This window comes from Artemia franciscana, chromosome 10, assembly GCF_032884065.1.
Source record: "Artemia franciscana chromosome 10, ASM3288406v1, whole genome shotgun sequence".
Taxonomy (NCBI): domain Eukaryota; kingdom Metazoa; phylum Arthropoda; class Branchiopoda; order Anostraca; family Artemiidae; genus Artemia; species Artemia franciscana.
The window spans coordinates 1,321,968-1,349,396 of NC_088872.1; the positions used below are offsets into that span (position 1 = coordinate 1,321,968).

The window sequence follows — 27,429 nt, forward strand, 5'->3', positions numbered from 1 at the left end:
GGTGATCATATCGATCCAGTGGTTCTAGAATTTTCATAACATTTCGACCAGCAATACTAAATGATGACATATGTCGATATACATATCGTCATGTAGTGCACGATGACATGTATACAAAATAAGATATATTAAAAACAAAAGAAAAAAAAATTGTGTATCAGCTATAATAGGCAAAGTGGTTAGAAAGACATTTCGACCCGTCAGCACCTTTGCTGCCAATGGAAGAAATAGAAGCTTCATCCCTTACTTGGCACAAGCAATTGAGACCGCCAATGAGAACAACTCTAGCTGCGGAATTATTATATTCGCTACACCCCAACAAAGTATGCTCAAAGGATGAAGAAAATATTTCGGGTCAAGGTTCCCATTTAAATGTCCAAATCTTCAGGGTTTTATCCCTATTTATAAAAACATAGCCTAATATTTAGCCTATTATCAATATATAGCCTAAACAGAAATGTGAGATGAAATAAAAGAGAAAAAGATATAAATACTTGTATCAGCTGCATTAATAAAGCTGCCTATGAAAAAATCTAGAGCTGCCAAAAGCATTGTTGCCAGCAGAAGAAACTGAAGCTTTATCACCCACTTGACTCCAGCTAAATTGAGCCCACCTAGTAGAAAAACAACCGCTGTTGCCATTGCACGCTGAATCCAAGGTTGTGCCGATTCTTCAACTGTAATTAACGAGGATATCGACTCCGCAAAACCCATTAGACATAATGCCCCTCCAACGCTCTGAAAATTACAAATAAATTAAATTATTACTTAAGAGTTACTGATGATATAGTGCATTTGATTTCCACACCGTTAGAATAGACAGTGTATAAACCCAAAAAGATATGCATGTGTAAAATATTTTTGGAAGTTTTACAGCATTGAGTATAATGGCCATTTTGAAACTTCGAAATGAGGCTATGTGGCGCTGCAGTGTCGTTGAATGGGTGGTAGGTTAACCTCTACTACCCTTATACCCTCACGAAGTTTAGATTTTGCTTAAGATCCTATCTTAAGACATTTCGGTTCTTAAGAGTCCTTAGGACCTTGTTTCAATAAAGAAAAGCCCTGAATGGTTTTCTGTGTGTGGTTGTTTATGTGATATTCTTTAATGTATGAATATTTTTTGAAATATTTGTGTGTTATATTTTTTGTGCATTATATTTTTGTATATTTTTTGAAATATACAAATATTTTTGAAATATTTTTTGTGTGTTGCATCGAAAACAAAAGTCATAGGCTGTTCACTTAAGTCGGACTCCTCGTAAAAATCTCAGCTTTCAGCTAAAAGATAACATAGGGTGGATCGACGAGTTTATCCACCTTTATAGCTTACTTAGCTACTATAATAAACGCTCAAAAGACATTATGAGACAGCTGTTCCTTGGGAACTCCATGTTTCAAAGCCCTATTCTGATCTTGGCAGGGAGGGAGAGGGGAGTAATACCTTCCCTTAGATTCTGATATTTGTTTCTTCTTTTTCATTCTAAAAAGTCAACAAGAAAGAAAAATTATCTCCATGATTTTGAGCAGCAGCGTCTAATCCCACCTCGAGGAACAAATCAAACACCTGGAAACCATTCATTACCCAAAGATCGTCTTTGATGACCGACTACCCAGTTCTCCCTATAAAGGTCCCCCATCCCTAAGATGAAAATATCAGTAAGCCCCACCTTCTATATTTCACAAAATTATCTACAAAAATCTCTTCAACAGTTTCTGAAAGAAGTGGCACCAAAACCAATCTCAAGAATGAATGGGAGCGTCATTGTAAACAGATGAGTGAAGTAAGAAAAAACTACTAGCGCCAATGAGAGCGCAGAGCTACTCAATGAAACTACAAAGTTTCGGAAACAGTTTAATTTGTATTTACTGACAATTAGATCTTAATTAAAGGCCAAAGTTTATTTTGGTCCAACCTGAAATGTGCACAAAGATATCTATCTTTGAGTTCAGTATTGAGAGCTCGTTGCGTGAAAACCTAGTTTTTGGGTATTAACCATTTAATAAGGTAAGGTTCAACCTGTGTGATTTCCCCAGAGACATTTACGATCGGATTATTTTATTTACTTGCTATTAACATTTTTGCTACTTATTATAAATTCCCTCGGGATTTAGTGATTTATTGACTGCGGAGATTTGGACTAAGAGATATAATTAACTTAGAGGATTTAACTCAACTAAACTCTTTGTGCATAGTTTCAGCATCTATTATAGATCCAGAATATTGCGGCATCTGCTCAAAAAGAATAGCCAGCAAAGCAGGTGGCGTGCAGTGTATTAAATGCAACAAATGGTCTCCTTTTAGCTGTGGAAAAACTAAGTACTCAAATGACTTGAAGAAGACCTTGGTGTGTGTAATTTGCACAAAAACATTCTCCAAAAAACTGTATTCTAACTAAACTGAAGTAAGACAGTCAAATAACAACGAGAAGAACCATGATCAATTTTAAAAACGAAGATTATTTTCCCGAGTGAAAACGTGTTTCCAAAATCACCAGCGGCTCCTGGCGTAGAACCGAAACTTATGGGTGCTGTAGAAAATATAACAGTGGAAAGACTGTCCAGGTTCTGACCTGAGTTGTCTCATATGTGACGGAACGACTAAAGACAGCCCCACGTTTGTCATCAATGCTTACACGGCATGCATAGTTCTTCCTCTGCAGAAGTCCTTAAGACGATTATTTATTTTTACCTATGAAAAGTGCTTAAATCATTGAAATAGGAGTGGATCAAAATTTCCCAGTAATGATCTATCAGTTCAATGCAGTAGCACTGTTGCCAGCCAAGTCACAAAGACTTAACAAGGGTATCCTCAGTACATTCATATAGATGAAGAGACTCATACAACTAATCATATCCCTGAGCGACGTGTTTGCAAATTTCACAGAAAAGGAGGCTGCAGAAAGGCAGAGAATCGCACGTTTCTTCATATTTGCATGGATTTTTTTAAAGGTTTGCATGAATTTACATGGATTTTTTTCAAAGCAGCCATGACGAATGTTGTCTTCTGCCGCACAAATCTTTGTGTAAAATTTCGCTCATAGATTTTGTTTCATGAATTGTTATCCTAATGTTCTTCTCACTTTCCACAGAAAGAGAAAGCCACGTTTTAAGACTGAATTACGAAGTCAAAAAAACGGGGAGCGAAAAAAAATGCACCTCTGTTTATGCAGGCTGCCAAATCCGGTCCCTCTTATGAGTTTGAAACTCATGCCAGTCAGCCAGTGCACATCCCTCCTCCATCATACCAGCCCCCCTCTTGAAATCCTAGGAAAACTGGCAAGAACCAACACTAGCCAGCCTTTCGACAATCAGTCCGGACCAAACAACCAACAGAGTTGGAATTTAAAGAAATCAATAATTCACCCACCAGTCAAACCATGTTTTCTGAGTTTCCCAACTTGGAACCGATTCACTATGCTGGCAAGCAAATTTGAGACCCCAGTGTAAAGCCCTTAATTCATCCCTATTCACATCCAAAAATACTAGTGTCAAATGTCCGTTCACTTATGAACAAAATGGAAGAGGTCGAACTATGCTCGAAAAATGAACTTAATGATATTGCTTGTATCTCTGAATCGTGGTTTGCGACTGAAGAGTATGTTGCATTTGATGGATATGATACGGATTTTAAACCAAGAATGGCACCCGATGAAAGGTAGCACATGGTGGCGGTGTTGGTATTATTTGTCGATCATCTATAAAAAATAGATGGTTGTGGTACAGGCCTAAGAGGCTACCTAAAAAAGTAGCACAGAAATGTGTTGTTTACTATCCGCTCCATGGCCCTTATCGTAAAGACCTTGTGAATTACTTATTGAATTGCACTGACAATACACGATCCTTGTATCCTAATGCTGGTATCATAATTGATGGCGACTTGAATGACTTGGATCCCTAAGTGATAAGCAATTCACTGTCACTTAAGCAGATTGTTAATGTGCCAACAAGAGGTAACCGTATGTTACATTAGATCTCATCTTAAGCAACTGTACGGGATATTACAATACCGCAGTTACATCACCCCCACTAGGCATGGGTGACCACCAGTGTGTTGCTTTGGTACCTAATCATTTTATCCCGAATAGACAAAAAATAGTGCGGTATACAGGCCCTACACGCCTGAGCTAGTAAATTTCTACAGGAAATTGCTCAAAAATCGTGACTAGCGTGATATCCTCTCATTGTCTGATTGTGACAAAATGGCATGTTTATTTTGTAGGGAACGGTTCAAAAAATACTATGAAATTTTTCCCCCAAAAAATATGTGAAACCTAATGAAAAACCATGGATTACTCGAGATATTCAGGATCTGATAAAATTGAGGAATGAATTGCTGGACCTGAGGAAGATTTCAAAAGATTAAGAAACACAATTGAGTATAAAATAAGATGTTCACGTAAGCTATATGGTTCAAAAATAAAAAGCAAAATATATCAATCCAAGGAAGTTCCATCATAAAGTTCAAAATATTATCGGCAAAAAAAGTTGAATTAGCGATAATGATGGTAAACCTCTGCAACCCAAAGAGATTAATGAATGTTTTGCATCAATTTGCAAAATCCATCCGCGACTAACAGTATTACCACCTAATGACTCAGTTTCAAATATCCTTATCCTAGATATTAGTTCAGTTGTTAAGAAGTTGAAGGCACTTGATCCTCGTAAATCTAGCTACCCAAGTGAGATACCAATCAAATTGATTATTGAGTGTGCTAATCTTCTATCTACTCCTTTAATGCCAATTTTTAACCAGTGTTTTATTGATGGTGTTTTCCCTAGTATTTTTAAACAGGCTTATATTACTCCAATCACAGAATGTAAGGCTCCTTAGGATTCTACGGATATGTAGTATATCTACGGATACTACTTAGTATCTTAGTATCTATATATTAATAGTATATAGTATCTTGGAATATTACGGATATGTAGTATATCTACGGATACTACTTCGTATCTTTGTAGTATCTTAGTATCTACATATTAGTAGTATATAGTATCTTAGGATACTACGGATATGCAGTATATCTACGGATACTACTTAGTATCTTAGTATCTATATATAGTATCTATATATTAGTAGTACATAGTATCTTAAGATACTACGGATATGTAGTATATCTACGGATACTACTTAGTATCTTAGTATCTATATATAGTATTTATATATTAGTAGTATATAGTATCTTAGGATACTACGGATTTCGAAAACACCGGCTCTTTCAAAAGTATTTGAAAGCTTTATTTTTGATTGTCTATTTGAGGACATAAAAGATAACATAGATTCCCAACAATTTGGATTTAGACGCTAGTATGGTATTGTTCATTATTTGGTTTCTTTGTTGGATATCATTCTTAAACACTTAGAAAAAAATGGGCTTTGGGTTGATGCAATATTCCTGATATAGTAAAGGCTTTTGATAGTCTTGTCCATAATGAAGTAGTAGAAGAAGTTAAGGTTATGGGTGCCCTTCTACTTGTTGTACGTATGCTTGCTAGTTTTCTTTTTAAAAGATCTCAGTGTGTCCAACTCCCTTATCATGAGCCATCTAGATTTTTAGATATTTTTTGCGTTCGTCATAAAATTAGGCCCACTTTCTTGTCTAATTGTTTTAATCGTATTTTATCAACAGTTCGAGAGCGTTTTAAGCTTGCTCATGATTCCACTGTTTTAACACTGCAACTAAGCCCTCAGACTACCGAAGAGTCTCACTTGACGAGAATTTTTAATGACATAAAAGCTGAATTAGGGAAGGTAAAACTGGCGGTCAGTGAACTATGAAACTAGAACTAGAAACTAAGAGCTTTTATATGACTTTTTTCCTTCTTAAAGATTAACAGCCACTCTTCTATTTCCCTACAGCCAATAAAGAAAACTTAAAATGCTTGGAGTACTTTTGGATGAAGATTTAAGATGGAACTCGCACGTTGACTATCTGACTACAAAAGACGCCTCACTTTTACATTCGTTTTCCAACCTGAAGAGATTTGGTATGCCAACTGAGGTTTTAAAATCTGTATATTGCAGCTATGTTATACCTTCTCTTGAGTATGCGTGTCCAGCTTGGCATCCGGGTTTGACGAAAGATCAATCAGATAGACTTGAAATGATATAAAAAAGAGCTGTAAAAATTATACTTGGATAGAACTACTCAACATATGATGATGCACTAAAACAACTCAACTTGAATTCACTTGATAGTCGTACACATGAGTTGACATATCGATTTGGACTAAATTGTTTGAATTCCCCAGCTAATCGTGGTCTAATACCCGAGCAAGAGACACCCTACTAAAGGACTAGTCACTAAGCTTTGATAAATAAAAAATAATTGTCACAGTTGATGACTCACCCAGCTTCTAGTACCGAGAGATATTGCAAATCATTTGTTCCTTATTTTATTAGGTATTTTAATAATATTATCTTGACAAATATTTAATGTTCAATGCTGTTTATTTCAGGTATTTGCCAGTGAGTGTTTTTGAATATACGATTAGGATTATACGTAAGGATTGTTAAAAAAGTTTTTTTTTTAGAACATTTCTAGTTTTAATGTTCGCATTTTAATGTAAGTTTATATATATATATATATATATATATATATATATATATATATATATATATATATATATATATATATATATATATATATATATATAATACATATATATATATATATAATATATATATATATATATATATATATATATATATATAATACATATATATATATATATATATATATATATATATATATATATATATATATATATATGTGTGTGTGTGTGTGTGTGTGTGTGTGTGTGTGTGTGTGTGTGTGTGTGTGTGTGTGTGTGTGTGTGTGTGTGTGTGTGTGTGTGTGTGTGTGTGTGTGTGTGTGTGTGTGTGTGTGTGTGTCTGTATTTTGGTGTTGTGCTGAAGACGGTCCTTGGACAAAGGGCCAAATCACTGAATTGATTTCCACTGTCTTGAGACAATTTCCTTATTGTTTCTAAATTGTGATTGTTTGATACGGAAAGACAGTGTGGTCTTCGTCGCTATTTTTGCTATTTAACGTAGTCCCCTGTGAGCCCTTATAACCTACCTGTCCGAAGCAATAAAGAAGCCCAACAGCACCGCCAATCCTGGAGCCAAGAACATGACTTAGTAGGAAATAAACGCCACCACTCTCTACTTTACATCTTTCGCATATACCAATGGCAGACAGGACGGAGATAAGCACAACTGAAACTAAAAGCAAAAATAAATTGTGTAAATTGAAAAAAGATTAGGGTGACACAAATCTGAAACAAACTGTAATAAAAAATGCGCATACAAATTGTAGTAGAAATTGGAATATGTTTGGTTTAGGCATTTAATTTTAGATTTCAACCACGTGTTTGTAATTAGTTACTTCAAATAACCAAAACTCCTCGGATTTCCATATTCGGATATTAGCCTCAGATTTAAAATGTGACACAAATTGTGGTAGAAATTGCAACACATTTGTAAAATTATGTTTAAGATACTCAAATCACAATTTCAACCATATATTTGTAATTGGTTAACTCGAAATCCCATAAGCCTTGGACTACAATATTGTAGCATTAGCCTCAGATTTAAAATCAACATGCTCAGAAATCCCCCAAGACAAGTTGTGATAGGAGCTAGAATAAGTTCCAAATTATATACAAACAAATAAATATACAAGAACCGTCGTGCGTAGACAGAAAATCCCAAAGGCACTCAACAGCAGTTACGTGTACCTCAGTATATTTCGAAAAAAATGTAATTTCGATAAAAAAAAAGCAAAATTATGCATATAACATTGGAAATAATGTGGCAAATATTGCCACTTCGGAGGTATGGGCCTGGAGAAACCTCTCGCGTCCATTTTTACTTAAAACAGTTACGTCTGTATGTTAATTATATATGTGCGCACAATTATGAACGGCTTATAGATATCAAAAAATAGTAACAACAATCTTCAAGCTGTTTTAATTTCCAAATCCTGACTAGTTTTATCGTTAGATAAACAAATGATTAAGCGTTTGAAAATTCATTTTTTTTTTATAATTAACCTGACAAGTTAAACGACTAAGCATTAGCCGTCATACAGTTAGAGATTTTTCACACTGACGGAAGGGTCCCACAATTGACGGACTAATAACATATTATTGGCCAATTTTACTACCCTTAAGATTTTAAATTCTTCACATTGACGGAAGAGTCCCACAATTAAAACGGACTGGTAACATATTATTCGCCAATTTTACCACCCTTAAGATTTTAAATTTATTATTCCCCCCTTCATTTATCCGTTGTAGAATATTATTTTTCTTCAAAGATTAGATTTTATTCTTCAAAGGGAAGGACGCAAAATCCCATAAGTAGAATTTAAGAATGACTTAGTTGTAACAAGCCTCCATTAAGAGAATTACCTGAAGGTAAGTTAAAAAAAAAAATCTCTATATATGCAAATTTCAAATTAGAAAACTAAATCGAATATTCAAATTAGATTTTTGCCCTCCCCCCTCCCAAAAAAAATCTATCGAGCAAAGTAGAACAATAAAAGGTCAACAAGGTTTCAGACCGCAAAATAATGGTCATGATGCCCCTTTCCCACTTAAACCCAAAAAAAAGCCGAGATTGTCATTTTTGGTTTACTGAAAACTAAATAGATTGTAAAATTAATGTTTTCTGTGCATTTGAAATAAATGTATTTAAAATGAAGAAAACATGGAAAATTAGTTTGCATATTGGACTAGTAGTAATAAACTGATTGCTACATATATACTAATATAAAAGAAATCCTGGGAGTTTTAACAGCATTTTTATATTATTGTTTTTTTTTATTCCTCAGCAAAAGCACAGATACCAATCTAACCTTAGGGAGAAAGGGGATTAGAGGACGGCAGCAACTCAAATCTCTGCATAAAATTTTGTTCATTTTAGTGGTCATTTCATTATTTATATATACATTTCTGTTTGCTTTAAGTGTGACATATAATTCGGTTCTAGTTTTCGCCAGTTTCAATTTGAAATTCGCCCCTTTTTTATTACATTTTATATATATTTTTTGCATTTAAATTTTACTTACATATAAAATTTGCCTATTACTGCATTTTATTAGTTTGATTCTTACTCAGTATAATTTGTATATACTCATAGTGTTGGCGAATAATTTTTATTAATCCCAGTAAATACTGGTATTTAATAGTAGAAACGTTGTAGCAGTCATGACAAAAATGTGATTGTGCTCAGAATGTTTGTGTTACGATTAGTAGTTTTAGTCGTGGCATGAGCAGTTGTGCTAGAGATAGCGGTTAAAGGAAGCTCGGAAGTAGTCGGGGTCATAGTAGTCAAAGTAAAAAAATTCATAATAGAAACTATAACGCCGGGAGTATTCTTAGCATGAAGTCACTGGAAGAGCAATAGTACAATTATAGTAGCAGTAATAAGATTGAGTACTTTCTGCAGAGATGCAATTTTAGATTTATTGGATGGATGTTTTCAGTAAAATTTCAATGCACTTCTGTAAAAAAAAGCATTAAAGGATGACAAAGAAAAAGGTTCTAGGGGTTTACCCCCCCCCCCCAGAAAATAACCCCCCCCCCCGTGGAAAATAAAGGCTTTCCAGATATGATAATTTTATTTCCGTTGAAAAGTGCTAAGGAACGGGAAAAAGAGGAATTTATGCACCAAAAGTATCTTAAAAATTTAGAAAAAAACAAATCCATTTTTGTTGAAAAGACTTCATACGAACTTTTGCAATTTTTGGCAATAGCAGGCGGTAAATAAAAAAAAGATCGAAGAAAAAAAAATATAGGTGAACAGTCATCAAAATTAAGAAAAAACATATGACACCAAAAAGTTTAAGAAGGTTTAGCTATTCTTTGAAAGGATAGTTGGCTTTGGGAACCAACAAACTCTATTGTATAAGTTTTTACGGATGAAAATGTTGTCAAATTATACGAGTTTGTTTTTCTTATCTTCCAAGTGTAAAACTACGACAAATCACCATTAATAAATAAATTAAATCCAAAACTAACAGAAATTACAGTACTAATAGATAAACTAGTCAAAGTCAAAACGAGCAAAAATTAAAAGGAGTGTGGCTGACAACACCCATGTCTTCTCAAGACAAGAACATAGTTTGCACTTTCCTAAAAAAAAATAAAAACTAACCGTGTATTGTCAATACTTCTTTATTTGATAAAGTCAAAAGAGTGAAAAGATTTAAAATGTATTTTGTTTTAAGTAAAGTACAAATTATGTTCTGGTCTTGAGGAGGTGTGGTGGTTATCAGCCCTACCCAGGGGGGCGGGGGCCCACCCCAAGATTTTTCTGGTGCCCTTATTCACTGTTTTTCTTTTTTTACTCTTTTTTAGAATAAATTTGTCACCTTAGTCAATTACTAGCACCTTTGTCACATTGCTCCCTTCCCCAGAGATTTTGCTCATCGGCGCCCTTGTCAAATTGGGCCTCCCCCAAGATTTTGCTCTAGATCTGCCCCTGGTCCAACTCATGTTTATTGTTTCTCATTTTGAGTTTGAATTAGTTATTTATTATAATTTCTGTTCATTTCGGGTTTAATTCATTTATTTACGGTGATTTGTGTTAGTTTTCACTTGGAAAATTATTTGAATTTATTTCTACTCATTTTTGGCTTAATGAGATTCTTTACTATTCTTTGATAAACTCGTTTCTTGAATTTTTTTTAGTTAACGTCTGTCCATTTTTTATTGTCATCATCTTTCTCATAGAAAAAAAAATTCATACCTTTTGTTTATTTTTCTATTAGACTCCATAGTTTTTACTTTGGAGGTTATTTAACTTTATTTCTGTTCATTTTCGGTTTAATGAAGCTCTTTACTTTTCTTTAAAAAAACGTGCTCAGTATGTTTTCCATTAACAAATATTATTTGTAGGTAAGTAAATTAAAAATCAATAAGTTTTTCAACTGAAAGCAAGGAGCAACATCAAACCTTAAAACAAACTGAAATTATTACGTATATGAAAGGGGTTGCCTCCTCTTCAAGACATCGCTCTTTACGGTAAGGTTTTTTCATATGATATTAAAACAAAGAATATTGTTCTAATTAAATGACCATTGTCCTTCAGGAATCGTTCTTAAAGACTTAGGACAAAAAGTCAAAAACACCAAGGAAGGAAGGGGGCTGGTAAACACCGGCCAGCAAGAAAAAAAAACATGAATAAACACTTAAATGATCAGTGTATTTAACAAATGACGGTAATACTGAGCAGATACGTACATGGGTAGAACATTCAGTCCATGTCCCCTATAAAACATCCTATTAATATTTTTGCAATTTTAATTCTAATTTCTTATATATTCTCTGTACTTGACTTTTTTGCATTTCCCTACTTTGTAAGGTAAAGGTAAAGGATACGGCATTAGACTTTACAGTCCCTACCGGCGGTGCTGATCTCCATTTCTTGGCCCTTCAGCCAGGAAGTGCAATGGGGGGTTGGGGGCCAACCATCCTGTGCTTTCGCACACCCTTCCTGTTTACCTTCTCCAGATTTCTCCAGGTACCCATTTAAAGCTGGGTCGACTCTGGCTAAGCTTACAGAGTCACGCCACTGACTCCCGTCCCAAACTGAACAATTGGGTACACTGGGATTCGAACCCGCGTCCTTTCAGACAAAGGATCCCAAATCCAGCACACCAACCGACTCGGCTAGGACGGCTTCTGATCCCTACTTCAAAACTTTCAAAACACCCTACTTCAAAACTTCATCAACCGTCCCCCTCAAAATAAATTCATGTCTGATACAAGTAGGCTACAGGCTAGAATGGAGGAGTATTTGTCAGTGTGTCTGAACGAGATCAAACAATCTGTTTGGCTTAGGTGTGCCTAAAAAAGCAAGTACAGTTGTGGAAGGGCAATGTAACATAAAGAGATGAAAACTAAGAGAGACTAGTAGAGATGTTACGCATGGGGGAAACGTTGTCAGCCAGTCGGTAAAATAGTGGCACGAAGCACCGGTATTTTACTGGCTCAATTATTTTGTTTTTGTTTTTCTATTAGGTAACTGGCGCGATGAAAAAATATAAGGTAAAATCGATAACAGAAGATCAGTATCTGTTGGTGAAAGAAAAAAGTAAGTAATTGTATTAGCAATGTCACCCAAATCAATCGGTAAAAATGACCATTCAGTCGATAAAATCCATCCCCCCCCCCCCACACTAACACCTTGGTATGCCTTTGAAGGCTAGAAACATTACTGGGAACACATCTTGAGTGGCTAAGTTCCAACCCATAAAAGAAAGCTTCGGAGTGTTATTTCATAAATTGCTCGCTTAGACAAATGTTCAATTGTCTTATATTTATCAATAAACTCAAACAGCCACTTTAATCTAAATTTCCTAATAAGGACTTTTAATTAACCCTGAACTTTAAACACCAGAATTTTACTTATCAATTTTACTATTGTAATTTTGTAAGGCTAAAGAAGGGGGTGGAAGGAACTCTCCTCTAAGACTGGTATACAGAGTCCGTCAACCAAATATTTAATGTCCAAATACAACAATTGTTCCATTTTTTACACCCTACCAAACCATCCCCCATCTTGCAAAAGAATTTAATTTAGCAGTTTAGTACAATATAAATTCTTTTTTACGATGCCATGAATTGGTAAAGCTACAGTTTTGAATGTATTTTTAAATGTATCTTATGTATTTTTATGTATTATGTATTTATGCAATTATGTATTTTTATGTATTTTTAAATGTATCTTATGTTTTTATGTATTACGTGTTATGTATTTATGTATTTTTATATATTTTTAAATTGAATCTTAAATAAACTTCGAAATAATGAAAAGCTCGTACCAGAGCATAAGACAATAAGAACACCCAGACCAATGCCAGCATTGGCAACAATCCAACCACTTCGTAGAAAAATAATAACACCAAAAATATTTATCATAACGCTGGTAAAAACGCCGTCCCACGTTCCAAATAATACTGGCTGGGATATGAAAAACTGGGACTTCCACCATGGTTGGTCACCCTGAAAATAAAGAAATCCATTAGAACACACTGGCTTGGAACAAAAATCTAAACTAAAAACCTTCATTTTGATTTAGACTGCGCCCAGGCTTTCTACTCATATAGTCTTCAAAAATCCAAAAATTTTCACCATATATTCAGATTCAAAGTCATCTGTCTGAACTCTTACAGTTTGACTTCGTTTTAAACAGCCCCCCTTGTGAAACTTTTATTCTTCTTTTTATCCATGGAGCCATGTTTGAAAGCTTTTATCTGAATTTTTTTTTTCATGCAGCCAGAATCTAAAGTCTAAAATTTTGAAGACAGAATTCTTGTAACTTAACTTCTCGAACTATTGAAGCCTTTCTTTTTTTTCAAAAAAGCCAAATTTGAATTCATGAAATCTATATTTTTCTTAGCCAACCTAAAGCCGTCATCCTTCTTTTTTTCCATAGAGCCACATTTGAAGTCTTTAGTCAGAATTATGTTTTTATGCAGCCACATTTAAAGCCTTTTGTTTAGTTTTTTACATTAAATTCTTGTAATTTACCCTCTCTATGTTGAAGCTTATCATCTTCTTTCTTCAGTTCAGCTAGATTTGAAGTCTTTTGTCAAAAATCTTTAAGTCTAAATTCTCCTAGCTCAGTTCCGATCTTTCGAAGCGTTTCTTCCTATACAGTAATCAATGGAATAGCAACGCTTTTCGGCAACAAAGGTGCTAGTGTCAGTCCTGCGGCAGCTCGAAACAAACCCCGCTCGTTTTTTTCGCACGACTGAATGTGAAATGCAGAGTCTGAATTATTTTATTCATTTTTCTTCTCGCTGGAGGATTTTTTTTACAAACTATGTCTCAGCAAAATTGAGTCCATTAGCTGTCTATTAGTATTTGAAAAGCCGCCATTATACCGTGTCAACAAACGAAAGTAATGACGAAAACTGCAAGAGGCTAAATGAGGCTAACCTTGCAATAGAAAAATAAGAAGTCAAGAAACGACAAGTAGTCAAAATCTTTCACAAATAGTGCTTTAATTTCCTATATGAGCTAGACAAGGCCATGTTCCATAAGAACTTTCCTTGACATTCCTTACCCCTGGACTGAAGAAGCTAATCAATGAAAGAGTCTGTGGAATAAGCCCCTTAAAAAGAACATGGTGCCAGTTTTATCCTTAAGCATGTGCGACCTGTGTGGCCCCACGCTAAAAAGGGCCTTGCACCTCAGTGTAGGCATAACCCAAAATGCAAGGCCGTGCGCATATTCGCCATTTCTGTGCAGCCTGGAAATAAAGCGCAGAATAACCCCTTATGCTACATGGCAAAAACTTACCCTGATTTCACTCTTGAAACGAGAAATATCTACACAATAGGATTTAATTAAATGAATGACATAAATACAATTTCCCGGTTTGTAGTAATAACCATTGTGGTCCTGCAAATTGATATTGTGGTCTGCCATTGTGGTCCTGCAAATTGACACCCGAGAACTGTACAGTGCTGACAATACAGTTGCATAGAAATCACAACCTGGTTAATAATCAACTGCGATTCGAACCCGAAGGTTAGCCACAAAACTTGATGAAGCATTAACCACTAGTAATAAAAGTAACCCAAAAAGGTTCCAAAATAATATCTTTGTACGTCAACCTGGTAATCGCTCAGTTTCTGATCTACTGACATATGGCAAGGTTCTGACGGATATCCTAGTAATACCATGAGGTATAAATGAATGTTTAGCATCTGCTTATTCAGTTTACCATTTTGTGTTTTACCAGACTTTAAAATGCTTAAATTAATCACTTTATATCGATACTACTACTACTACTAACAGCTCATTGCAGCACCAAGCCACCTAAGGCCAAAACAGCTACGCATGCTCCTCCTCCATCCCAATCTATCCAAAGCCTCTCTTATTACACTCTCTCAAGAAGGTCCTATTTCCCTTAAATCTTTCCTTATAACATCCCCCTGCCCATTTATGGGACGACCTGCTTTTCCTTTGGTCCTAAACGGCTGGTCGAGATGTAACACATTGGTCCTAAACACATTGGTCCAAATGACTCAACTTCCCAAATTGCTGCTATTTTAGAAGAGCCTCTTTCACGACAATTTAACATGTATCCGAACCCTGGTTGGCTACCTTTCGATCGAAATAAAAAAGGAAACGTCACTTCGATTTTCAATAAGGGTGATGATCTCTCCCGCATAATTACAGGGCAATTAGCACAACATGCCAATCATCTTCTTGGGAATATAAAACACAATACACCAAAGTCACTACATGGTAGTCTTAACCAAGTTCCATAAATCCCTTATTGGGCCTATAATAATAAATAATTTTATAATTCATTTACATCCCACTACAAGAAAAACTAGAGGTTGAGTAACATATACAAAGAGCAGACATGTAAAACACAAAACTGATAGCAAGCAAACCAAATCAGAATGCAAACACTAAATCAATTCAACAACAACTGAAAATCTATCGCTTTACAGTGACTATCAAAGAAAGTAGGTGACTAATGCCCCGCTTAGCATTAAACTAATCCTAAAGCTTGACACTTCACATGGCAAGAAAACTTGAAACGACAGGAGCACCAAACATACTTGGACATGATTCAATTTTAGCCACACCTTAGCTCAAAAAGGATTAAATAAAAAAAAACAAGTTTTTTAATTGAAAGTAAGGAGCCGCATTAAAACTTACAACGAACAAAAATTATTCCGTACGTGAAGGGGGCTGTCCCCTCCTCAACGCCTCGCTCTTTGCGCTAACGCTTTACTCTTTTATTACATATATGAAGGGAACCCCCCTCCTCATCACCTCATTCTTTACGCTAAAGTTTTTTAGTACTTCTATAAAAGCTTTTTATTATTCCATTTAAACGACACTTGTCTTTCAGGAGTCGATCTTAAAAAATCGAAAAAAAAAACTTTCTTTTTATTTGATTTCTGAACGTTTTTGAATTTGACTCTTTCTTACAGCTCTACTTTTTAAAACACTAAAAAAAAATTAGAGAAAAGAGCGAGACGTTGAGAAGGGGGCAACCCCTTTCACACACGGAACAATTTCTATTCGTTTTAAGTTTCAAAGTCACTCCTTACTTTCAGTTAAAAAAAAACTTGTTTTTTAATTTAATTCAAAAATGTTAATCAGCAGGACAATCTTCAAAAAGCATGGATACAAATTCGCAGAAAAATAGCATAATCAATTGTATTTTACAAGTAACATTGCTGCTGTCGTTGCAAAAAAGGACATACTCCACTTTTGCCATCTAGTTAGGAACAAAATATAACTGTTGGATAAAAAAAGAAAAAATTATTTTATGTTAAAATTTAATGTCATAACTGTTCTTTTTTTCTGAATAAAATCAAAGGACATATCTGAACCAGTGATGTCTCGATCTGATGTCGAGAGGTCTACCTTTAAGCTACAAAGTCTATTCATTTCAAATATTCATTTCGTTTCATTCATTTCAAATATTCATTTATTATCCAGTTATAGAGTCGTTATTAATGAACTGGGATAAAATTCATACATTACTGTAAAGAGAATGATGTTGAGGAGAAAATCTTCAATCTCTCCAAGATGGGATTTAAGGTCTTCCACTTGAATGTGAAGTAATCAAACGAATCACTACAACAAGTCTGCAGTTTTCATTTTTATGAGGTCATCAATACAGAGTGATTCTACAGGACGACAAAATCTTTAATATCTCCAAGATGTGATTTAAGGTCTTCAACAAGAATGGGAAGTAATAAAACGAATCAATGCAACAGGTCAACGGATTTCATTTTTATGAGGTCATCAATACAGAGTGATTCTACGGGACGACAAAATCTTCAATCTATCCAAGATGTGATTTAAGGTCTTCCACTTGAATGTGAAGTAATCGGACGAATCACTACAACAGGTCAGCGATTTTCATTTTTATGTGGTCATCAATACAGAGTGATTCTACAGGACAACAAAATCTTCAATCTCTCCAAGATGTGATTTAAGGTAATTGTCACAAAAGCTGCCATTTAATCACTTTGGAACTTTTACAGATTTGAGTCTTGCAATACAGAAGTCCAAAATACAAAAAAAAAATACAAATAGCCCAAGGTTAACCGAAAAAAGACAAAAGTAAGGGAATTAACTGAAAAAATTGCAAAAAGGTGAAAAAGTCTATGACAAACCTGCTCTTGCTGGTATAATTCATTGACCCGAGAGAAGTCTCCTTCACACCCATCTTCAATTAAATCAGCTGGCCTAGTCTCAATCTCTGTATAGCCACTCATCTGTTGGGATCCTTCGTTCAACCATGTTTTCCTTCCATTTTTTACAGTTTCATCATTCATTCCCTAAAATAAATCCATTTTTAATAGTAAGGTCTAATTGGCAGACATTCTGCCCAATTTCGATCTTGTCCACAACTGATTGCTTAAATACAACAAAAGAACTGATCAAACCTATAATAATTCCCTGATATCAATTAAACTGTCCATGGAATATGCAAAGCATGTACTAAAAGAATTTATGCCTGACCTCCTTTAGGGTAGACAGTCACTTTCTGGACACTACTTTCTTAGATATTGTCAAGAAAGTAGTATCCTATTACATGAAAAAGAAACCTTCAATGGCTTTCAGAAATTGATATCTCAGCTGATCTCTGAAAGCTACACACACCTAGTTCAACTACTATCTGTAAAATATTTTAAAACATGTAAATAAAAAACAATTATTTACCCTAGATGTTGCAAGGGAGCTGTGACAAAGTAGGCTAGTCTGCACAAAGTAGGTCTAGGTTTAATGACAGGTTAAGTAGGCGTGTTAACTTTAAGCTGGTAGGTCTACTGGTGAAAAGAAAAATCGGCCTTCTTTACCCTCCATTACATTTTACAGTACAGGAAAAGAGAGGTATAAAGTATTTTAGGGTAGGCTAAAAAGGGAACAGCATTGCCAGATGCTGCCTCCATATAACCCTTGTTCTTACCCTGTAAATCATCAATGAAAATTATGTATGAAATATTAAATATTCTTCCACTGGATCTTTTCCTTTCTTTCCATTCTATTCTTCATATGACAGAACATGTTCAACGTATTTTGCCTGATTGTTTTTATCAAGATAATACGTTTATTCTGGATGATAATAAGAATTTAGATGCTTACTTGACCCAAGGCAATTTGGAGATTCAGCCTTTCAGTAAATTATGAAAGGCCCAGTTTTTCACCACTGCATAGCATTATATAAAATTGGAATAAATTTCAGAATTTTGTAAATTTGAACAAAACAATGGTTAATAATAAAACTAATTTAACGAACCATTTCTGTTGAATTCTGGGTGGAGGCTCCTCATATTATTTACCTTTATTTGGTTATTTCGAATTTATTGAGTGTTTTGTTTTTTTATTACCATCTGGAGAGTTGACGGACCATCTTTTTATTCCGGTATATGGAGACAGTGATATTATTTATTTATGAGTGTATATCCCATACACGAGATAACCTCACTGTGGGTGAGGTTGTAGTTTTGAGATTTGATAGTTTTGTGAAATTTTTCTATTGATTACTAATGAACTTTGAACTTAGTCAAACAGAAAAGTATTAGCCTATTTCCAAACATTATTGGTAATCTATCTAAGTGCTTAGTAATCTATATTAGTGTAATTAGTGCTTTAACAAAAACAATTAGAATGGAAGCAATCAAATAGCAAAAAGACTCCCATCTAGAATTAGGCAGAATTCAAGGTGAAATGTTTTTGGCTATCCCGGAAAACAGTTGCTTAACAACAAACTTTCGGGGATAATTCTAAAGCCTAAATTATGCCATGGGAAAGCATTTTCAAGCTCCTATCTTCACTCTAGCTATACTGTTAAGGCTCAGTAAACAACATAGAAAACGACCTAAACCTGTTGTGGCCTGGAAAAATTTCCTTTCCCTTAATTTTGAGTCTGTTTTTCCTGTTATAAGCTTTGAAGAAAATAGTCCAATAAAGTGAGTAATATTTTAAGCCATATCGGAATTTTGTTTTTCAAATGTGACATATTTCTTGAGATAAAAAAATTCTTGTAAATCAAACATTAGCAGACTCAAACACTTTCCTTGAGCTTTCAGCATGCTACAGATATGCAATTTGCATAGGGAACGGGTGTATACTTCCAAAGACCTACCTAGGGCATAATTTAAGCTTTCGAAACACTCCAGAGAGTTTCATTTGTCTAACTTGATAACATCTTGTCTATGCCTTCCTCTGACTAAAACACTATAGCAACAGGAGAATAGAACCATTTGACTCCGCAATCACACATATAACGGTTGCTACTGTAAAAAAAGCACCCCACCCGTCCGAATAGGGCCAGATATAGCCTTAAACAATATATTTTTTCCACACCTTCAACAATTTCACCTGTTTATTTTCTTTAATATGTTACATCATTATGAAATAACGAGAACAGTTCGATAAACACGTCAAATAAACATGAATTACGACACATATCGAAAATAAAAGGAAATATAAAAATCTGGGAATCATTGTATTCTATTGGCTCTTATAACAAAAACACTATAATAGCAAAAGATCAGTATCATTTGATACCCCAATTAACACTCTTTCTAAATATATTGGTTGCTTTTGTGACAGTATGCCTTATTTCCCCTATTGAGGCCAGACATAGGTCTAGGCTACATGCAAAACTACAAGAAAATACCATAAAATTAATCTTTTAATTTATAACACTCAGAGAGTTTCAATTATACTGGTCAAAAACGTAGCTTCTAGAGTACCATGTTGTAAACGCAAAGTGCTTCACCTTGGCCCAAACAACACTGTAAGCAACAGTACTCACGGCTTCATACCACACTTGGCAGTCATTCAAAGCAATGGGTAGACAATCAGCTTTAGTTCCACCAGCATACCCTTTCAGCTGTTGTAAATGCAGCGAGACGTCTTGATACTAACAAAAAACATTTGTCAGAACCAAACCAAATGCAATAAAAAATGTGCATCTCCATGGTATACCCAGCACTTGAGTTTGGTATGACACTGGCCTTCCCACAATTCAAGGGAGACAAGCAACTCTTTGAAAATGTCAACCAGTGTGCCACCAAAATACCATAGAACCTGAGAACCCTTACCATGAGAGGCTTGCAGCATCAAAAATTCTGACCCTTGCCAACTAAAGAAAAAGAAGTGATTTCACCACAGCATTCAAGCATCTCCAAGCCAATCCACTTCAAGCCTTCTCCTGATCAACGCCAACCAGAGAATTAACAGGATTCTCGAAAAAAAATTCAAGCAAACCACCGAGAAAGCTACCACCACTACCTACCACTAGAAAGCTACCAACCATGTTGCTCTGCTTTAGAACTCCCTAAGCAATCAAACCATTCAATCTCAATCCCCGGAGTCATTTAAGTGGTATGTGGAGAAGGACCTGGAAAAGAAAGGGTGGCATTGACACTGGGATGTCCCAGAGACACTGGAATGTCTCAACCAAACGTTGAAGTCAACACTGGCAGGTGTTCCATATGGACTCCCTCTATGTCTCCAAAATGGAATGGAACTTAAAGCGAGGTAAAATTAATTATTCTTATGTTTCCTTCCATTTTCATTGACATTTAAAACTGACACGCCATAAGAGAGGTCTGTTGGAGATGCAACTTAAGCCCACTCAGTAACAATGATCATAAGGCGGGTATGGCCTTTGATGACCATTCTTCAGCGGTTCAAAGCTGCCACCACTGCACAACAGCAGCTTAAGATAGAGTATGTGAGATGATTGGGTATGACAAGTAGCATCAGCCTCCCAGCAAGACACTCTTATGCTGAGATTGGCATCAGTGAGGTAATTATTGTATAGTTTGTACAATCCTACCCATATTTCCATGACTTGTGATTCCACTTTTTGTCATGTCTGGACTCAAAGGATGCAGCCGTGGGCACAATCACTGTTCAGCTTGAAGACTATTCCAGCACGCTCAGAGAAGAAATGTAGCAGCGTTTGGGTATAAACATGATGTTTTGACAACTTATGTGAGTGACCTCCTACATTTTGCTGGCTTGCATGTTTGGTAAATAGGGGATTATTTGTTTGTGCCTTATACCTGTAGGCCAGTACTATGTCACCACGGCGGCGTCGGAAAAAAAGTGTTGGCAGGTGCAAACACTCTAGTCTCGTGTTGTAAAGTAGATTATTTAAGCTTTATGCACTTTGTTACACTCCTCTAAACTTCCTTAATTAAAATTTCTTCCAAAATCAAAAGAAAAAAAATATTTCTAGAATAAGCAATTATTTAGTCTTTGAACAAGATAACAGTACAACACCTCTCATGAAGGAAACACAGCAATAAAAAGAGTTTAAGGAATAAAAAGGATTATAAAGTAGCTAATTAAGCACAGTACTATCTGTACAATAATTAAGCACAATTGTCACTCCTTCCAAATATAATATTTGCTACTCAGACAATACACTCAACCTCCTCTCCCCTGATAGTCCTATGTACATCTTTAATAATATATTTCTTTGTTGTTTTGTTTCATCACTATGTATTAGTTTATAGTTAGAGCCAATCAAAAGGAAACACATAAAATCCAAAAACCACTTTTTTAGAAATCCTAAAATACTTACTTACATCATTCCTAAAAGTACTTTACTTTACCTTACCCTCATAATATGTAAAAATATGGATCCAAAGTATATACATTCCACGCATTTTGCCATGTGTCACTTCTGTTCACATAGAGTTTTTGACAAAAAAGCAAATCCAACACAATCAAGAAACAGAAAAATGTATGGTAAATATATAATTTGGGCTATGTGCTTGCATATTAGGATGTGTGGGGGTAAAGTAAAGTGAAGTGGTTGAAGTAAGTAAGTATTAAGCAGCTTATTATTAGTATTAATTAGGATTTCAGGATTTTTTTTTAAGTTGTTTTCGGAATTTTATAATGTTTCCATTTAAGTGGGCCAAACTGTAGACTTATACACATCTGTAGCTTGTCTAGACTTGAAGAATTCCAGTTTGTACTCCTGTGATCTCGAATCTATATTTGTCTTGATATGTGGGAAATTTAATAATCTGATCATAGGTAATGATCAGATGGAAGCACTATGAAAGCCTGCCTATAGTTAAGGTCACAAGGCTTCAATTTTATACAAAATCCGCCATATTACTACTGTACAAAACCTTAAACAAATGGGGACTAGAAAATAGATGCTGCGTTGATAGTCGATTTCCTTGTCACCAGCATGTCTATGCGCTTTTTGCCAAAGATCTCAACTCTGAATGGGCTGAAATAACGTGCAGTGCTCCCCAAGGTACCAAGCTGGTTGCATTACTATTCTTGGCTGTAATCAATCACATTCTCATTGACTTTGATGAACACTTTAAATACGTTAATGATTTTCCCACCTTGATCAAATTTTGCACGGATAAATTCGAAGCAATACCCCAGTTCCAAGGAGAATTGAAAGACAGTTTAACTGATCAGTGAAGGAACAATAGATAAAACAAAAATAAATGCAATTTTTATCTGCTTAAAAAAGATGTAACTTGTCCAGGTCCCTTGTTCCCAACCACTTCAACTGCAACTATTCTTGGTGTGACATTCAGCACTAACTGCTCTTTCAGCTACCATGCTTCTAACCTTGTGAAAAAGGGCAATTATACTTTGTGATCACTGACTACACTCCAACGACTGGGTTCCCCAGTGAATCAGTTATGAGAAGCATATATCCACTATATATGTCTCTTTCTAGAATAAGTGAGTCCTGTCTGGGGACCACAGTTGCACAACACTGACTATGCTACTTAAGTGACGATCTAGAGTTTGTTCAAAACAGGGGAAACAAAAATAATACTGGGCCCTGAATATGACACATATGCCAATGTAACTGCAACATTGCAAATACTAACGCTGAGAGAACAGGGATTCCATCTCATGAGCAAATTTGGAAAGCCAATCCTTGCTAGTGGAAAACACACCACGTCATTGCTTCCTCTTGTTGGCCCAAGGCTGATATATGACAAGTGAATAAATTTAAGCCAATAAGATGCAGAACGAATTGCTTTGGCAATTCTTTTATTCTGTTTTATTCATTCTTAGTTGGTTTTTTTCTGTGTTGTAAGAAATAGCATAATTTAGTTGATGCTTTTGCCACTACTATGAAAGCTGTTTTAAATAAATTAGTATTAACCTAATTAATAATATTAATAAATTATTACCATATTTTTTCCCAGAGACACTACATATAGAAGGGATGGTCATACAAATTTCTGAGGGAGATCATTTGATTGGAAATAAGAAGTTCTAGCTCCTTTTTGAAGAGTCAAAAGTAATCAGAGGGCAACTAGCCCTCTTTTCCACAAATATATCAAATAAAAACTTCAAAATAGCCATTTAATTCAAAATAGTGCAAAGGTCAAACAATTAGGGTTCTGGGTTTGAAAACCCCCAAACTCTGGGGCAAGGGTTATAAGTTACGTTAGTTGCCCATTGTTAAATTATATGATTTTTATGGAAAGGGTGGTTGAATAAACTTTAAGATTGGGCTCATTTGATTTGAAATCAGAATCTCTAGTGCCCTTTTTAAGAGTCAAAAACGTCAAATAACTATAACTTATGAGTTGACAAATCTACTGCAATCCCCAGGATAATGACTGTAACATATGCAAGTTGCCCATCATTAGCATATAAGGTTTTTGTGGAAAGGGTTGTCATATAAAATTTGGATGGGACTTGTCCAATTGGAAATTGAGAGTTCTAATTTCTTTATTAAGAGTCCAAAGTGATCAAAGGGCAACCAGCCCACAGAATAAATTCTGCTAATTTTGGGGTTTAGGGTTACTCTTTACTCTCAGAATAAAAGCACAGACCAGAAAAATTCCCAGAAATTAAGTGAAATTAAATATCAATTTCTACCTTGACTCTTCCTTAGAAATATTTCTGTATTTACTTGAGGGCCCAAGGAGAGTTAAGATATTTTGGCATTTAAATACACCATTTGAGCCATCTGCCTTCTCCATAGTAAAAAAGGGCATGGGAGAAGGGTTGTTGACCTCCAATAACTTTTAAATCTTAAAAAGGGCACCGGAAGTGTGGATTTCAATTTGGATGAGCCCCCCCCCACCCCTGTGTTTATGCAACCACCCTTTCCATTAAAACCTTCTTAACAATGGGCAAGTTGCAAAGCTTACAGCTCTTGCCCTGGGGGCTGGAAGGGGAGGGCATCAAACCTGGACGCATTGTCTTTTAACCTTTGAACTATTTTGAACAAAATGACTACCTAAAAATTTTGATCAGATATGTCTGGGGAAGAAACAGTGTGGGTGGTAGCTTGTTGCCCTCCAAACACTTTTGATTCTTAAATAGGGCACTAGAGCTTTTAACTTTCCAATTGAATGAGCTCCCTCCAAAGATTATATAGCCACCCCTTCCATAGAAAGTGTCTCTAGGATATAAAGAATAAAACATCAAACCCTCATGGCTCTTTATTACAGGCAGTGCTATATCATTGCCTCTGACTTAAACAGGGAAGTAGAGCTTTCAATTTCCCTTCTAATGAACATCTGAAATTATCCAGGGGGAATTTTGAGGGAGGGGATGCCTAGACCCAAAGATACCATGTGCATCTTGTTTACTAAAAATGTGAAGCTACAATATCACAAGAACAGCTGAGGGTATTACGTTTAAACTCTCAGAACATAGTGAGAAAGGTGTTAAACAGTGGTTGGAGGGTAACCAGCCCCCCTCTCATTCCCTTTTTAGCTGCCCTCCCTCCAAAGATATCTGACAAGAATTTTTAATAGCCATCTTATTCAGACTAGTTGATAAAGTCAAATGACTATACTTCTGGGAATGACATAGCCTACATAGCCCCTGGAGCAAGTATTGTAAGTTATACAAGTTACCTATTACTTAAATATAAGGTTCGTTATTGGTAGCTTATTCAGATCTGATACAAAATAAGCATATAGGTTGACAAATTTAATATATTTCAATAAATGCTATTACATGTAATTCAATAGTCACAATTGCATAATTGCAATAAGCTGATTGAACACAAGGTATATCTGGGACCTTGACATGAGCTGCCCTAATATTGTTATCAAAGACAACTCTGTAATTAAAGTGCCTAGCAAACTGGAAACAAGTATTCACACCCAAAGAAAAAGTAAATAGGTTCTAGTAGGCCAACTTTTAACATCTTGGTCAAACTTTGATGCTGACTACATAGTTCAGGGTGTATTTCAGCTGCAAAAAAGTTACAGAACCACATTGTCAGTAAACATGCTAAAAAGAAGTAGATTATTGAGAAAATTGCCCCCTTGCTTGATAGTGATTCATATAAGTGGCATTTGGCAGTCAAAAAGATGACAAGAAAATCTGTTGGTAGTGAGCTACAGAAGCTAAAAATAGGTGGGACTTTGATATCAGCACAAGAAGGCAACTCTTTCTTTACTGAAATCTGTACCATGTATTTATCACTGAGTGAAGTTGAAGTGCTTTCCACCCAGGCAAGTAGCCAGTAAACTTACTGGTTTCCACTTGTATTGTCAGCTACAGTCCTGGGAGTTAATTTCAGAACCAATTGCTCATTTCGTGTTCATGTTCAAGGGCCAGTCCAGAAAGGCAACTGGGCACTATACTCTTTGATTTCAATGTGCTGGTTGGGTTTCCCAGTAAATCAGCTGCAAACAGCACATCTAATACAGATACATCCTGTATATCTAAGTGATGATGGGAAAGGAGTCCAAAAAAGAGCAGTTAAAATCATCCTTGGAGAAAAATTTGTAGATTAGTCTGCTCCTGAGTTTTTAAAGATTGAAACTATTAGAAATTGCAGGTTTCTGCTGATAATGCATTTCAGGCCAGTTCTCCTTGCTAGCCTCAAGCACCAGCATTTTTCCCCCCTGCTGCCAACTCAGTAGTTAATACCAGAAAGAAGAACAAATTAGTGCCAGTGCCTTGCAGAACTAATCGATTTAACAATTCATTTGTGCTGTTTTTTACCAGTGCCTATAACAAAATGCCTTAGGACTAGGTTTGTAAGTAACAGCAGCATTTAGTTTGTGATTTTTATCTATGACTATGAAAGCTGTCTTCATATAAATGATTAGATTATAACTAATAAAAAAAAAACATTTCTATAATGAATGACTTGCCTAGCCTCTAGTACCAAGACATATTGTAAATCATTTGTCCCTTATTTTACTTGGAATTTCAACAATATCATTTTTAACTGATTTAATCTGTGTAAAACATGATCACTATTATAGTCATAAACCATGTGACTTGACTCTTGATATTTGTAAATTCTATTTATGACTCATTTCACCTCTTGACCTTGAAGCAATGACTTTGACTTTGCAGTAATGGTAGATGTTTCAATTAACAAATTATTCAGATAGCTAAGAAACAAATTTACCTCTAGAATCAGAATTTCCTCTTGGATCTAAATATGATATACATTTCTGTTACAAATTCAATTGTAAGCCTATCAAAGATGATAAGTCTTCTTCTCTTATTTTAGATACAGCTGATATACCTGTGTTAGTGTCAACCTTGTTAAGACTGATTTTACTATATATTAAAGCAAATAGTGACAATACTGATAATCAATGAATACATATGAAATACATAATATGGGCTATAGGGCAAGACCCCCAGTACTTGGCCAGTACCTAACCTTGACTGATCTTTCTAATCTTTCTTATATATAGACATCATGCTCCAAATCTTGAACTTCATGTGTATAGTATTAGACAGTTGTGATTGGCTGATAGTTAGGAATAGGTCAGTTGGGATTGGCTGAACTTAATCTTGGAAAACATCTATTCTTTGAAAAATTGTATTTTGACTAGTTACCTCTGTACTGTAGTTCAATTAAATACATTTATTCTGTTTCACAGCTCATGTCTTAGATTAAGTCTATCCAAGATTGACTGTCTCTGCCATTAGGATAGATTGGAGTAACTCTAAGACCATATGTCAAAGATAACATTTCCTAAGCTTAGGCTCAAGTTTTAAATGTGGGGTTAAGGTTAGGCTTCATTGCTGTATATCAGTATATTATAAATTTGCAAGTGTTCCATATAGTTAAAGAATTCAGGCTAATCATAGGCCTACACTTGTTAAAAAGATTTTAATGTATCAATGGTGTGACAATCCACTTTCTAGGTGGTATGATAAGTATTTACAATTATTTAGAGGTTAGAGATCAGATTTGATGGCCAACTACTGAAGACCTTACCCGATATCAAACAGTTCATGGTAACAAACTGTAGTAAGGAGCAACCCGGCTCAATAGAAAGCAAAACTCTAAAAAATTGAATTTTGATATCAATAGCTAAGTCAAAAGAATCGGATTTTCATGCTGATTTTAAATATATAAGTTTCATCAAGTTTAGTCTTACCCATCAAGAGTTACGAGCCTGAGAAAATTTGCCT

At 35.2% G+C, this 27,429-nt stretch overlaps 1 protein-coding gene across 1 annotated transcript in view; it reads right to left on the bottom strand.

Moving 5' to 3' along the window:
- The window catches only part of LOC136032348 (solute carrier family 12 member 8-like), a 52,719-nt gene that overhangs the window by 21,674 nt on the left and 3,616 nt on the right, over nt 1-27,429 (bottom strand). The window contains exons 2-5 of the mRNA XM_065712670.1: nt 17,175-17,339; nt 12,840-13,020; nt 7,086-7,231; nt 495-738 (exon numbers count right to left, since the gene is read on the bottom strand). Coding sequence (XP_065568742.1) covers nt 495-738; nt 7,086-7,231; nt 12,840-13,020; nt 17,175-17,336 — 733 coding nt within the window. The 5' untranslated portion in view covers nt 17,337-17,339. The remainder of the gene's footprint in view (nt 1-494; nt 739-7,085; nt 7,232-12,839; nt 13,021-17,174; nt 17,340-27,429) is intronic.